Raw genomic sequence first — 14,636 nt, 5'->3', positions numbered from 1 at the left:
TCTACTCTGAGTTTGACTTAGTTGGTGACAACCCATTTAGTCAAGTCTCTGAGAAATTGTTGGCCTCCTGAAGACTGATGTTCTTATGGGCTATGAAACTGAGCTGGAGTTCCCCAGTTCAAATTTTACCTCTGCTGTGATGAGCCATTACTTCTCCCTTGGCAAGCCCATTATGTATCAGCCACACATTTATATTATAGGAGGAATAATGCTGTCTTACTTGGATAAACAGTTGTAAAAATTACTGAGATGATATACATTTGAAACTCTTGCAACACCATCAATCACTTTATACACTCCCAGCAATTGTTATGCTTTGGGCTATTTTCTCTCGTTTAGTCTGAAATGCATCCAGACCTGATTTAATTGATGCATATGTTAAAATGAGATGAATAATTTGTTTTCTGTATGTTTCAATGACCAACTTGTCTCTCAATAGGCAATTGTGACAGATGCCCTCAAAGGCCCCAGAAGTTTCTACCGCAGTTTTACCTGCCTTGCCTACGGAACTGTTGTTAAAAAATACTGTTCATCCTCAGAAACTTGCCCTGACAAATACATCAAGGTATTGTGCCATTTTTCAATGACATTTCATCATTTAAAGAGTAACAATATAAGGTGCTTAAGTTGGCCTATTATTATCAGCCTACAAGATGCGTATGTTGAGCACAGTCTTTAGAGGAAATTGCAACACATTGAAAACAATGAGATTTTTTGCTGCTGGTTTCAGTGAGTTCAGGATTACTGTCTTCAATTTGAAATAAAAATAAGGTGTGGGAGGGAATTATTCTTAGCACTACACTACCATGGTATACTTGTCTCAGTAGTTCTCAGAATCTTTACATATTATTTGCTTAATAGATCATTCAAATAATCATATAATACTGCTATAAAGTAATTATTACTGTAAATTATTTGAAAATGTTTAAACTGAGTATGATTCACTCCTCACCGAAAGCAATAGCAACACATATCTAGTCATTTGTTCCAGGTTATCTTAACATTAAGCATGGGCAGGTCAGTCTATTTCTAGTCCATGGCAATTCTGCGTGCGTTAATTTCTATGTCCTTTCCATCCTGTTTCCACATTATTATTTGATTAAAAATATCCACACAAATAATACTTAAATATTTAATGCATTTTTAAATATGCATTTCATTTTAACGTACGTATTCCAACCTAAAATCGGCATTTTCTAAGTTTTTTGAGCCAAAATTTGTAAAGAAATAGTTTGAGAAATGTGTTATCCAAAGGATAATTATGTCCTGATCTTTGTATTAGTGAAGGAGGTGCAGCTTGTTATGGATGGGCTGAAAGAGCTTTGTGGGGGAGGGGTTGCTCCTGTATCCATCTTCTTCATTAGAGCTGGTGCAATATTTCTGGCTGTTCCTGCTTTGGGATGGCTTTGATATGGTAGGCCAGGCATTCATGACATCCATATTGAATTCCTGCAATTCACTCTGTAAGGTGCTATATTTAGGTTGGTCCAGAACCTACAGCTAATGCAGAATGCCTCGGAAAGACTATTGAAGGGGATGCCCTATTGAAAGTGCATAAGACCTCCTATTCTGAAAGACCTCCCCTGGCTATGTATATGGTACTTGGCCAACTTTATTGAGACCTGCAACATAGGAGATGCTGATGGACAACCCCTGTCAAACCTACTCATGTCTAACTTGAGATCACAGGCTGTTCATAAAGCTGTCCCCAATATCAATTCAAGATTCAAATCATATCTTTTTTAAAGCAACTATTTTGCAACTAATTTTGAAACCACTTTTTTTTCTTCTAAAACAGCCTTTGAATGATTTTGCAATTAAAGCAAAACGTACATCCGACATAGATGGACAAATGCTGGTACTGAAGGCCTTAGCAAATGTGGGACATGTCATCATTGAGAAGCCCATCATGAAGACCTTTGCAGCTCTCATTTCTTCTCCTGACTCCCTCCATCCTTGCGCTGCCATCTTAGCTCTAAGAGGCCTTGTTGAGAAGTATCCTGCACGGGTAAGAAGGCATGGCATTTTTGTGGGGATCTTGTGGGGGGTTTTCAACAACATTATAGAGCTATTAGGAATATCTTTTTTTTTCTAATGCTAATTGATCATGGTGATACATTATTTCTCAAAGACCAGTTGCATTAGGGACAGGTAGGGAATGAACGTCCAAGCGGGCGATGACTCAGCCCCTGTCTGTGTAGATATGTATACCATTATGCACAGAATTGAAACTCATGGGGGGGTTACAGTGAGAGAGCGGTGTGTGATATATTGCTTTAAACAGTTGAGGCAGCAGATGATGTGCAAGTCACTCACATCGCCAATGGGTGCTTTATCCAGTCGAAATGTGTCTTTCTTCTGTACAAGCAAAAACACATCAACAGAAAATATCGCTTTGCTTTTTCTTAAGTGGCAGATATTTCTAGGAGCCAGCCTTTAGAGGCTCTGTTCTCTAAACGCAGAGAAGGAGAAGGGCCTAAATCTTGCCTGGGCATGTTATTCTGAAAAGCAGGAATCAGGAAAGTTACATTGCAGATAATTGCTTGAAAAGCTCCATCTTGTTTTAACAGAAGTCCCTTACATAATATTGCAAGCCACTGAATTTTGTATGCTGTGGAAGTTGGGGCTGGCTGCCGTGGTTCAAAGAAGAAGCGACAAAATGCCTGCTTAGCATGTACAAGCTATTTGAGCTGTGAGCCAAAGTCATTGTGGGAAGGAGAAAAATAAGAGTGCAAAATTTATACTTTCAATCTATGTTGCACAGGTGGAAGCACTTACTGTTCCAATCGTCATGGACAACAAGATAGAACCCGTAACTCGTAAATGTGCTGCCATGGTTTATATGGAATCCCTACCAGCTCTCCCTTCATTGATGGCAATGACTAATTTTGCATCAGAGACACCCATGTCAGAAGTGAAATATTTCCTGTTAACTCTTATACGTGAAGCGGCCACTTGCAGAGCTCCTGACTGCCAAGAGATGTAAGCATAATTTTTAAAAAATGATTTCTTTATAAAAGGAGCAGTGCACAGCAAACAGCAGTAGTAAATGTGAACATTGTTGGTTAATTTTCTTTATTCAGGGCTTCTGCCTGCAGAGTGGCACTTAAAGTACTGAGCATCAAGATTCAACGGCCTAGCTATCGCCACAGCATGGTTTACTTCTTTGGTCTTCACAGTGGTAAGAGACATGTGTTTTTTCCGCAGATACTATTTATTCCTCCCAGAATAATAGTGATTGCTTAAAATATTAAAAAGATGAACCTGTTGTTTCAAGAGTAAAAGCTGTTTGTTTTAAGAACCAGAAAGAAATCAGCCATGTCTTGTCATGTGACTAGCTCAGAAAGCACAGGGAAAGACCTGGGGAGGAAAGTATGCATTGGGCAGGGTGGTGTGCAGTCTGCAAAACCAAAATGTTCTCTCATCCCTAAACTAGAACCTATAAGCATTTTGACTCATATTTTAAGGGGGGGGGGTACATTTGCTTTTTATGCCACAAACCTATGTTATACAGTGGTACCTCGGTTTTCGAACGTCTCCATTGGCGAACGTTTCAGTTTTCGAACACCGTAAACCTGGAAGTAAATGCTTCGATTTTTGAACGTGCCTCGGAAGTCGAACATGAAACGCGACTTCTGTATTGAGTTTTCTGTTTTGAGTTTTCCGTTTTATGTTTTCGGTATTCGAACGTTTCGGAACTCGGACAGTCTTCCGGAATGGATTACATTCGAAAACCGAGGTACCACTGTATTTTTTTTTAACTTCATCCTCCTATTAATAATGTAATACCAATGATACATTTACTGGTTGTTTGGAGGGAGAACAAGATAACACACCTTGTGTATTTTAGGCCAAATGTCATGTTATTTTCAGGCAAGTCAAAGTTTTACATTATATAATTTAAGTGGCTCCATTCTTAAATAACCATGAAAATCCTAGAGTTTTTCTGCATATCCCTGGGGAAACAACAACCGCCCTACAAACAAACTCAATACCGTACATAACTTAATAAAAATAATATAGGCTCATTTAATAGTTGTGTAACTTATTAGTACACTTGAAAAGCTAATGACAAATATTTCATGAAAATTTCAGAAAATGCGAAGTTAGATTTTTGCACAGTGCCTTAGGTTACTGCTGTGCCTCGTGACTTTTACATGACCATGAAATCAGTTTCATAATAAAAATAAGTACCATGAACATGACTAGGATATACAGACCTACTACTTCACAGAGGTATGTAGGGAGCTCTTGAAGAGATAAAATAATTTCATGGTATATGAAATTTTCTTCCCTCCAAAGCATCTTTATTGTCATATACTATTTTAAAAGTTAAAGGAATGAGATTTATCTCCTTAGTCCTTGCTCAGTTTTTTTCATGCACTATAAATTTAAGTAGAATAACTTGCAAATACTTCCAAGATTCAATAGTGTGAGTGCTTAAAGTGGCATAAACTGCTGGTAACTGTTGATGACCATATTCAGATATTAGCTAAATTGATATCATGGCATGAAAAATATATTAGAAATTACTAATATTCTATGATTAGTATCTCCAGAGAAGGAGTAGCCAATGTAGTACCCTCCAGATGCCACTGAATCACAACTCTCATCAGTCACATATAACATACTGAAAATGGTAAGAAACCAAAAGACATTTGCCACCTTTGCTAACAGTTTCATAGAGGTATCATGGTGTCCTGTTAAAGACAGGTGGTAAGATACAGATTGCTGTGCCAAATTACTTTTAGGAAGCTTAAAATGTCTAGCAATACAGGTTGAAATGCCAAATCAAATGGCACTCCTTGTTCAGTAACAGTTAATTATCAAGTAAGCTCCAGTGAGGGTGAAATGCTATATAAAATATATTCTTTCCCTTTCATCGCGTCTGTCAGAGCTGCTTCAAGATCCTAGCTCACAGAGGATCACGCTAGCCAGCGGTCATTAAGTAAAAGTCTTTATTGAATTACAGTTTCCATTCTCACGCTGCTGTCTGCAACTCTACGTCTACTAGCTAGATCGGCGAGGCTCCGTCTGAGTCTCCGCCCCGTGCGCACCAACTTAATATCCTAGCCTTGCTCCACCTTTTCCTCCTGACTGTCCTCCTCTGGGTCCCTCTACCCCCCGGGGCTTCTTCCTTCCGGGATTCTTCTGACGCTGACCCGGACCCTTCTGCCTCCTTGCGCCGGGCTTTAGGACCTGGTTCCCTTTCGGGGCTGCTCACTGCGCCGCCTTCCTCTGCATTTGAACTTGGCGCGCGCGCCCAACCTTCCACTTTCCTCTTAACCGTTTCTTCGCTCCCCGATGGAGGTGTGGCCACTCCTGACTCCTGCCCTCCCTCCTGTGGTGAGCTGCCAGCGCTTCCCCCCTGGCTCCTTTCCTCTTCCCTGCTTCCTGGCGGTGACGCTGGTCCCGATTTCCAGCTGCTCCCCCCTGAGTCTCCTCTGGCTCTATCTTCCTGGGATGCCTCTCTAGATTCCCCCCTTGCCCTGGCCACTGGTGCTCCTTTCTGTGAATCCTCTGATTCACTGGAAAGACTGGGAGATCTCGGGTCGTCGTCATCACTCATCCTTTCCTCTGTCTCCTCCCCTTCGCTCTCTGTTTCCTCCCTTGCCCGTGCCTCTGCACCTAAACCCCTGACATCCATCCCCCCCTCGAAGCCCCCCAGTCCCCCCTCCCCTCCTTCCGGTGCTGGAGCTGGGGGCTGCTGTTGCAAAGGGACGAACGTCGGATATCGGTCGCTTCCCGTGGCAGGCCTCCATCGGAACTCTTCCGGGTCTTCCTCCCTGCTCTCGTTGACGACAGTCACCTCCTCTTCCATCTCTGTGCCGCCATGCTCGAAACCAGGGTCGTCCCCGAAAATGTCCATGTCCGTCTCTCCCGCACTTCCTCCAGGCGGCGTTGCTCGGCCGGAACAGTCCAGCCACTTCCTGCGGAACTGCTCCTCCGGCCTATCGTCCCACCAATACGAGGGTTCTGAGACAGATCCCGAGGGTGACCCCTCCGGGGAACGGACGTCTCGTGTCGGTTCCTCGTCCGAGTCGAACCCCCTGAACGTGCTGTCCGAAAGCGTGGGCGTGAAAAGCCAGTCGTCGAAAAAGTCCGCTGGCATAGGTCTATGTGGGAAAAGGGCATGAAACTCGTCTTTGAGCAGAGGTTCGTCTAAAGCGTAGCCCGGCACCCAGCTGTTCGCACTGGCCGGGGTGCCCTCCCTGGCGAGAAAGTATTCTACTCCCTCTTCCCCCCATCTGGAGTCCAAAATCTCTGTGACTTCGTTGATGCGCTCCTCCTGTGCCACTCCCGCGTGCCCCGTTCCTTCTCTGAGCGGACTCGGCGCCGTTCCGGGTTCCTGGAACCTGTGCGGTGCCTTGTAGGGAGTGAGCACCGATCTGTGGAACACCGGATGCATTCTGGAACCCTCCGGAAGCGCCAGCCTGAAAGCCACCGGGTTGACCTGCTCTTCGACTTGGTAGGGCCCCAGTTGTTTATGCCCTAGTTTCTTCTTGGCCAACGACCTGGCCGGCACTGCGTGGGCTGCTAACCAGACCCAGTCTCCCACGTGGAGCTCTTCGCCAACCCTTCTGTGTTTGTCCGCTTGTACCTTGTATGCGTGTTTAGCCAGCTCCAGGTGGCGCCGCAGCTGATCGTGGACTTCCTGCAGCTCCGACGCGAACGCATCTGCTGACTGCGGCTCCCCTTCTCCCCTGCATTCCAGTCCCGGGAAGGTTCTAGGGTGCCGCCCGTTGTTGGCGAAGAACGGCGTGACGCCCGTGGATACGTGCTTCGTGTTGTTGTAGGCAAACTCTGCAAGCGGCAGGTAATCCACCCACGTCGCAGGCTGTTGGTTCGCATAACATCTCAGGTACTGCTGCATGATGGCATTGGCTCGCTCCGCTTGCCCGTTGGTCTGCGGGTGTCTCGCCGACGCCAGATTGATCTTGACGTTTAGGAAGCCCATCAGCTTCTGCCAGAAGTTCGAGATGAACTGCCGCCCGCGGTCGGACAGAATAGACCGTGGCAGACCGTGAACCTTGAACACGTGGTCTATGAACAGTTTGGCGGTTTGCTCTGCCGTGGCCACCTTAGCACACGGAATGAAATGCGCCATCTTGGAGAACAGGTCCACCACCACCAACACTGCCGTCTTGCCCCTTGAGCTGGGCAGATCCGTGACAAAGTCCAGAGCCACCCTTTCCCAAGGTTCGACCGGAGTTTGCAGCGGCTCCAACAGTCCAGCCGGCGGTTTGTGCACCGTCTTTGCCCTCTGGCAAGTGTCACACCTCGCCACGTAGTCTGCGACCTCCCCTCTCATTCCAGGCCACCAGAAATCCCTGGCTACTAATTCCACCGTCTTCTCCTTGCCAAAGTGCCCGGCCGTGGGTGCGTCGTGCAGCTGCTGTAGCACCTTGGCTCGAAGTTCGTCACCCGGCACGTAGATGGCCCCTTTACGGATGAGCAATCCATCTCGCAGCTGGAAACCGTTGGCCGCTGCCTTGCCCCCTCGCACCTCTGCCATCTTTGTTTGTGCGAAGGAGTCCCCCTGCAACGCTCGCCGCACCGCCTCTAGGTCCACGGTCGCCGCGGCGCACGCCCACACTGTCGGTGCAAAGATGTGCATGGCGGCCGCTGGTGTTGCGTCCTCCAGATACTGTGGCTTGCGGGAGAGAGCGTCTGCCATGATGTTGGTGTCCCCCGGGACATACTCTATTCGGAAGTCGAAGTCCGCAAAGAACTCAGCCCAACGTATCTGCCTCTGGTTCAGGAACTGTGCCGTGCGCCAGTGTTCCAGATTCTTGTGGTCCGTGCAAACCTGCACCGTGTGCTTGGCGCCGATCAGAAAGTGCCTCCACGCCTTGAACGCTGCATGAATGGCCAGCAACTCCCTGTCCCATATGGTGTAGTTCTGCTCGGACTTGCTGAGCTTCCTGGAGTAAAACGCTCCCGGCCGCCACACGCCCTGCTGGTCCTTCTGCAGCAGGACCGCCCCCACTGCTCTGTCCGAAGCGTCTGTCTCCACCCTCATCGGCATGCTGGGGTTGACATGAAGCAGCTGCTCTTCCGACGCGAAGAGACGCTTGAGGGCCTGAAAGGACTGCTCCGCCTGCTCTGTCCAGATGAACTTCTTCTTCTTGGAGCTAAGGGTGTCAGTGATGGCCGCCGTCTGCATCGCGAAGCCCTTAATAAACTTGCGATAGAAGTTCGCAAAGCCGACAAACCGTTGGACCTCCTTCCGGTTGCGTGGGCTCTTCCAATCCAACACTGCTCGAACCTTGGCGCTGTCCATGGCGAGCCCCTTGTCAGACAGCTTGTAGCCCAGAAAATCCACCTCCGGCACGTCAAATTGGCACTTCTCCAGCTTGGCGTAGAGCCTGTGTTGCTTTAGCCTGCCCAGCACTTCCTTGACGTGCTTGTCATGTTCTTGCTGCGACTCCGAAAAGATCAGGATGTCATCCAAGAAACAGACGCACGTCTTGTAGAGAAGTCCCGCCAACACGTGATGCATAAATGCTTGAAAAACGTGAGCGCCATTTTGCAGTCCAAAAGGCATAACTCTGTATTCGTAGGTACCCAGTGGCGTGAACATGGCTGTCTTCCACTCATCACCCTCCCGCATGCGAATGAGGTTGTACGCCCCCCGCAGGTCCAACTTGGTGAACACCTTTCCCTTCCGTACCTTCGCCAGGAGGTCGTCGATGCGGGGCATGGGGAAGTCCGACGGCTTGGTCACACTGTTCAAAATCCTGTAATCCACTACGAGTCTTTTTTGGGGCGTGTCTCGCTTCTTAACAAAGAATACAGGACTGCCCCCCGCTGCCTTAGACTCTCGGATGAAACCGCGCTCCAAATTATGATCGATGAAGTCTTTGAGTTCCTGCAGTTCGTCCTCAGACATGGAATACAGCTTCCCTTTAGGCAGCGCCGCCCCCGGCAGCAGGTCAATTTTGCAGTCATATGGTCTGTGAGGGGGTAGCCTGTCCGCCTCCTTCTCGCAGAAAACTTCCAGAAATTCTGCGTACTTGTGGGGAATCGCTTGCAGCGTGCCTAGCAGCAGCTGTGACTCCTCTTCCTCTCCTTCCTGCCTGGGTACGATGCAGTGTTCAGCACAAAAGGAAGAGCCGAAAACCAGCTGCCTCTGGAACCAAGCCATCGTTGGGCTGTGCTTGTCCAGCCAACTCATGCCCAATACAATGGGCGTGTCAGACAGTTGAGTGACGTTGAAGCTGATGACTTCCCTGTGATTTCCAAGTCGCATCACCATTGGTGGCGTCTGCTTCACCACTTGCCCCCCTAGCAGCTCCCTGCCATCCACAGTGACAACCTGCAGGGGCAGTGTGGCCGGCAGCAACTGCACAGCGTGCCTGTCGACAAATTCCTGCCCTATAAAGTCCGCGTTGCTGCCGGAGTCGATGGTGATTGGCACGTCCATGGTGATTCCAGTGGGCAGCTGGAGAGATGCTGTGAGCCTCACTACTGGTTTGGGCGGGAGGGGGTTCACTGGCTGTAAAATCTCTGGGGACTGCGTCACTAACACGTCTGGCTGGGCCCCAGTGCCTCTTCCTCCAGCCAGACATCGTCGTTTCCCTGCTGTGGTCCTCCCTGCTGCGTTGCTGCAGTCACCATTGCTGAGGCTGCAGTAAGCTTGTGGGGCCTCTGGGGACACTCTTTCGCCATATGCCCTGGCTGCTCACAGACGTAACACTTCCTGGTCCCTCTAGGAGGCTTCGCCTTCACTGCTGCCGGTGCTAGGGCTCTGGTTGCTGACTGAGCCCTTGCACCTCCAACCTCCATAGGTTCGGCTCCTCCTCCTGGCGGAGGCGTGGATTGCGCCCGTGCTGCTTCTCTGGGAAAGAAGGAGGGGCCCCCGGCTGGTTCGCGCCCTCCACGTCCTTCGTCCTTGCTCCACGGACGTCCTTCCAGCCTCACCCCCACAGCCAGTGACCTCTGAACGACCTCCTGGGTGGTTCGGGGTCTCTCCCCCCTCGCTATCTCATCTTTAATCGAGTTGTGCAGTCCCTCCCAAAAGAGGTCTCTTACAGGAGCCGAATCTCTGTCCCATTCCAGGGCGCTGACCAAGGCGAAAAAGCGGGCATGATACTGTCTGACGCTGGCCCTCCCTTGTCTCAGCCCATGCACCTCCTTCCGTGCAAGATCAATGTCAATACTTGATAAGAAACACCCATCCATCGCTTTAATAAAGGCATCCGCATTCTGGAGCGCCGGATCGTTATCTCTCCATAAATTGCGCAACCATGCTTTCGCCTCCCCATGCAGATGGGACATGATGAACCCCACTCTCTCCTGTTCATCTCTAAAGTCTTTATGCAACAGTTGCAGTGCGCACAGTACGTCGGCTCTAAAGTTGGGATACTGTTGCAGGTTCCCATCGAAGTGAGAGAGCAGTCCGCCTGTCCGTCTCGCCAACCCAATTCCCTCCTGCCGGGGTGTTTGCTTTGCCAGTACGTCTAACCTGACCTGGAGATCCCTGCAGGCGGCAGCTGCCTCGTCCTCTCTCTTCCTGGATGCGAGAACCTCGGCGTTCAGTTGTGCCACTGCTTTTCTGAGGTCCTCTATCTGCTGCTCAGCCGTCATGTCTCCTGCCGTTCGTGAGCTCGCTAGTGGGCGCCTGTTTCTCTCCCCTCCTCGAGGCTGCAGATGCCCACAATGTAGAGACGGAGCCTACTGTCAGAGCTGCTTCAAGATCCTAGCTCACAGAGGATCACGCTAGCCAGCGGTCATTAAGTAAAAGTCTTTATTGAATTACAGTTTCCATTCTCACGCTGCTGTCTGCAACTCTACGTCTACTAGCTAGATCGGCGAGGCTCCGTCTGAGTCTCCGCCCCGTGCGCACCAACTTAATATCCTAGCCTTGCTCCACCTTTTCCTCCTGACTGTCCTCCTCTGGGTCCCTCTACCCCCCGGGGCTTCTTCCTTCCGGGATTCTTCTGACGCTGACCCGGACCCTTCTGCCTCCTTGCGCCGGGCTTTAGGACCTGGTTCCCTTTCGGGGCTGCTCACTGCGCCGCCTTCCTCTGCATTTGAACTTGGCGCGCGCGCCCAACCTTCCACTTTCCTCTTAACCGTTTCTTCGCTCCCCGATGGAGGTGTGGCCACTCCTGACTCCTGCCCTCCCTCCTGTGGTGAGCTGCCAGCGCTTCCCCCCTGGCTCCTTTCCTCTTCCCTGCTTCCTGGCGGTGACGCTGGTCCCGATTTCCAGCTGCTCCCCCCTGAGTCTCCTCTGGCTCTATCTTCCTGGGATGCCTCTCTAGATTCCCCCCTTGCCCTGGCCACTGGTGCTCCTTTCTGTGAATCCTCTGATTCACTGGAAAGACTGGGAGATCTCGGGTCGTCGTCATCACTCATCCTTTCCTCTGTCTCCTCCCCTTCGCTCTCTGTTTCCTCCCTTGCCCGTGCCTCTGCACCTAAACCCCTGACAGCGTCCCAGCACTGTTTTGTGACAGCCTACATATAGAACAAGTAGTTCAGCAACAGAATGGCTTGCATTTCACTTTTGCATTCAAGCTAGCATAGCTGAGGGGGATATATTGAAACTCCCTGCTTGATGTCATGCAGTCATATAGAGGAGGGAAATAAATCACACACAAAAAAAAGTCACATTAGACATTATAAGAGAAGGGTGGAGAGCGCTAGGCATGGGTCTACCATTTTGACAGCCCTATGTCTGTCATAACATCTTTCTTGTGTGTCTATTCACACTACAAAAAGAGTCACTTTTCTGTGTTTCTTTAGGCGAGGCATAGGCAACAGCTTCCTCCAGATATTGTTGGCCAATGAGGTGTGGACATTGCAGGGGTGGGACTAGATGACCCTTGGGGTCTCTTCCAACTCTACGATCTACAATTCCATGAAACATCTAGAATCGGCCCATTGACTTAAACCAGGGATGGGGATATTTCCCAGTCATGATAACAACATTTTTTTTAAAAAAACAACAACTGGAAATAACAGAGAATCGGTGACCTTCCATATGCATAGGAAGTGCTCTGTGATGGAGCTGTAACTCTCTCCTCCAACATGTTCTATAAAGTCTTGTTCCCTCTCCCTATTCCAGAAGAACTGGTCAAATGTAGAGAGAGTGTCAAGCCCAAATCACAGTACACAGACACAGTTGCCTCTTTTTCTTATGCAGCTGGTCTTGTACATGGAGTTTCTTCGCTTTTTCATAAGATGCAGTTTTCACATTAAACAAGTAGGAAATTAAATTCGTATTATTATGCAGTTTGAAGAACTGACCGGCCTTATTGCTTGTTGTTTTATCTCCCTTTTCAGAACGACTTATGGCTGGTTTGAGAGCTGAGGTTGTCAGCATAGGCAAAGAAGGAAATATCCTCCCATTGTTTACCATGTTCAAAACCAGGGCAAACATCCTTGGCGTCGCCTCTGATCTTGTAGAGGTAACAGATGCTGTCCATTATAAATTCTATTAGGCCTGTACTGTTAGACCTTGAATTTATTTTCTTACAAAAATCATTTGAGTCTGGCTTGTTTCTATAGCATGAGCATTCCATACACTAAGCTTTGAAAAGAAGGGGGCAGATCATCCTTACATGGTGTCTCCACCCCCATCATTCAGCCCGGACGCTGAGGTCCAGCTCCAAGGGCCTTCTGGTGGTTCCCTCACTGTGAGAAGTGAGGTTACAGGGAACCAGGCAGAAGGTCTTCTTGGTAGTGGCACCCGCCCTGTGGAATGCCCTCTCATCAGATGTCAAGGCAATAAGCAACAATCTTACTTTTAAAAGACATCTGAGGGCAGCCCTGTTTAGGGAAGTTTTTAATGTTTAATGCTGTATTGTGTTTTTAATATTCGGCTGGGAGCCGCCCAGAGTGGCTGGGGTATAAATAATAAATTATTATTATTGTTGTTGCTAACAAATTACAACTTTTGCCTATAATGGTTTAAGTTAACTCATGCTCAACCAGCCTTCATAAATGTATTAAATGCAAGTGACTGAAACATAGTTCTTAATTGTTTAAAATATTCTGAAACTGCTCTGATTTATGTAAAGCATAGAAAGCCCTTTTAACTGTTTCATACACCCCCTTTCAACACAGGTTGGCGTTAAGAGTATAGGACTATCTCGCCTTTTTGGAAGGGCATATGCAGAAGGAAGGCTCCATGACTTGGTAAGTGGGCAGCATAATAAACCTCGTAATGCGTTATTACTACAAATGCTATGTCTGTTTAAGGCCCAAAATTGTTTAGGCACATGATACCTGCCATACTAGCATGCTCAGTCCATAAAATTTGATAGAGATGCTCTTCTCTGTGTCCCATTGGTACCCATATCCAAGCAAGGCATGGCTGGTTGGGATGTGCTACATGCTTGGGATGTGCTTACCTTTTCTGAATCTATTTATTGATTCATTTATTGGATTTATACACCGCCCTTCGTTGAAAGATCTCAGGGCAGTTCACAATATGAAAATAGAAGATAAAAGCACAAACAAAGAGTTAAAACAGAAACAAAAAAGCAATAAGTCACCCCCAAACACATTTTAAAGGCTGCAGAATGTTAATCGGCCAAAGGCCTGGTTGACTTTCACCCAAATGGTGAAATTCCCTAACTCAGGGTGTGCCTCTTGTTCCTTTTCACAGCCTAGCTTATTTATTTATTTCATTCAAGAAGACATTTGACCTGCCAGAATGAGAATTCTTTTGCAGCTGATTCCCCCTGCCCCCAATCATTTTGGTTTCACCTTCGATTTAATTCTGTTGTTGTTGGTTGTTTAATCGCCATTAGATTTCCCTGTTGTTTTGTTTGAGTGTTTTAAGCCACCCTGAACATTGCAAACGCATGTGTTGCAAAAAAACGGGTACACAATCATTTCTTAAAATAATAGACAAAAAAAACAATAAAAATTTCAGTACATTTCTATTTCTTATCACACAGCCCTTCGATCAGAAAAAAGGAGGACACGACCCAACATTTGGAGGACTATATCTCAAATTAGCACGCCAAGAAATCGCATATGTGGAGCTCACTCCTGATGTGATCCAGGATGCATTGCAGGTGCCTCTTTTGACATGCATGTTGTTTAGATATAAATTATATTTTCTTCTTCTTCTTTAGGCTCTTGAACGTGATTGCTTTCAGGATTCGATTGGGTGCAATTATAACTTTTCAGCATTAGTTACTATTGCACTGGCAACCTCTTTTTCCTATGAAAGGAACAGTGACATGAAGCCTGTGATATTCTCGTTCTCTTTGTTTAATCAGCACAAACTTTCTTTGCAGATATTCCATGGCAAAATGCCTCTGCCCTGGATAAAAGATTCTGCAGATAGCCTTAAAAATCATCCAAACATGCAGTGGGAAAACAATTTAGTATCTGCAGAAATCTACGGTGTTGTGCCTACATGCACTGGACTTCCACTTCAAATAAACTTGGTTCATTTTACTCACACATCAGTCAATGGAAACGGTAAGGCAATAGAAATTTATCAACTACCAAGCACAGCGACTACCTAGGATGGTATCTACACATGTATAAAAAATGCCACGAAAATGCTTTTTCAAAAAAAGTTTTGAAAAATACATTAAATTTGCCATAGCTCACTGTCGCCATCTAGAGTCACATTTGTATATTACTCTTTACAACACATTTAAAATGTTTCA

At 47.3% G+C, this 14,636-nt stretch overlaps 1 protein-coding gene across 1 annotated transcript in view; it reads left to right on the top strand.

Moving 5' to 3' along the window:
* Window positions 1-14,636, top strand: part of LOC308587765 (vitellogenin-1-like) — a gene marked incomplete at its 5' end in the record, with an annotated part of 39,598 nt that overhangs the window by 8,188 nt on the left and 16,774 nt on the right. The window contains 8 exons of the mRNA XM_081195528.1: window positions 440-565; window positions 1,799-2,008; window positions 2,765-2,982; window positions 3,084-3,181; window positions 12,289-12,413; window positions 13,072-13,143; window positions 13,911-14,030; window positions 14,256-14,442. Of these exons, the coding sequence (XP_081051654.1) occupies window positions 440-565; window positions 1,799-2,008; window positions 2,765-2,982; window positions 3,084-3,181; window positions 12,289-12,413; window positions 13,072-13,143; window positions 13,911-14,030; window positions 14,256-14,442 (1,156 nt within the window). The remainder of the gene's footprint in view (window positions 1-439; window positions 566-1,798; window positions 2,009-2,764; window positions 2,983-3,083; window positions 3,182-12,288; window positions 12,414-13,071; window positions 13,144-13,910; window positions 14,031-14,255; window positions 14,443-14,636) is intronic.

The sequence above is a fragment of the Podarcis bocagei genome (genome assembly GCF_964188305.1).
Source record: "Podarcis bocagei genome assembly, chromosome: 5".
Taxonomy (NCBI): Eukaryota; Metazoa; Chordata; class Lepidosauria; order Squamata; family Lacertidae; genus Podarcis; species Podarcis bocagei.
This window is presented reverse-complemented; position numbering and strand designations above follow the sequence as displayed.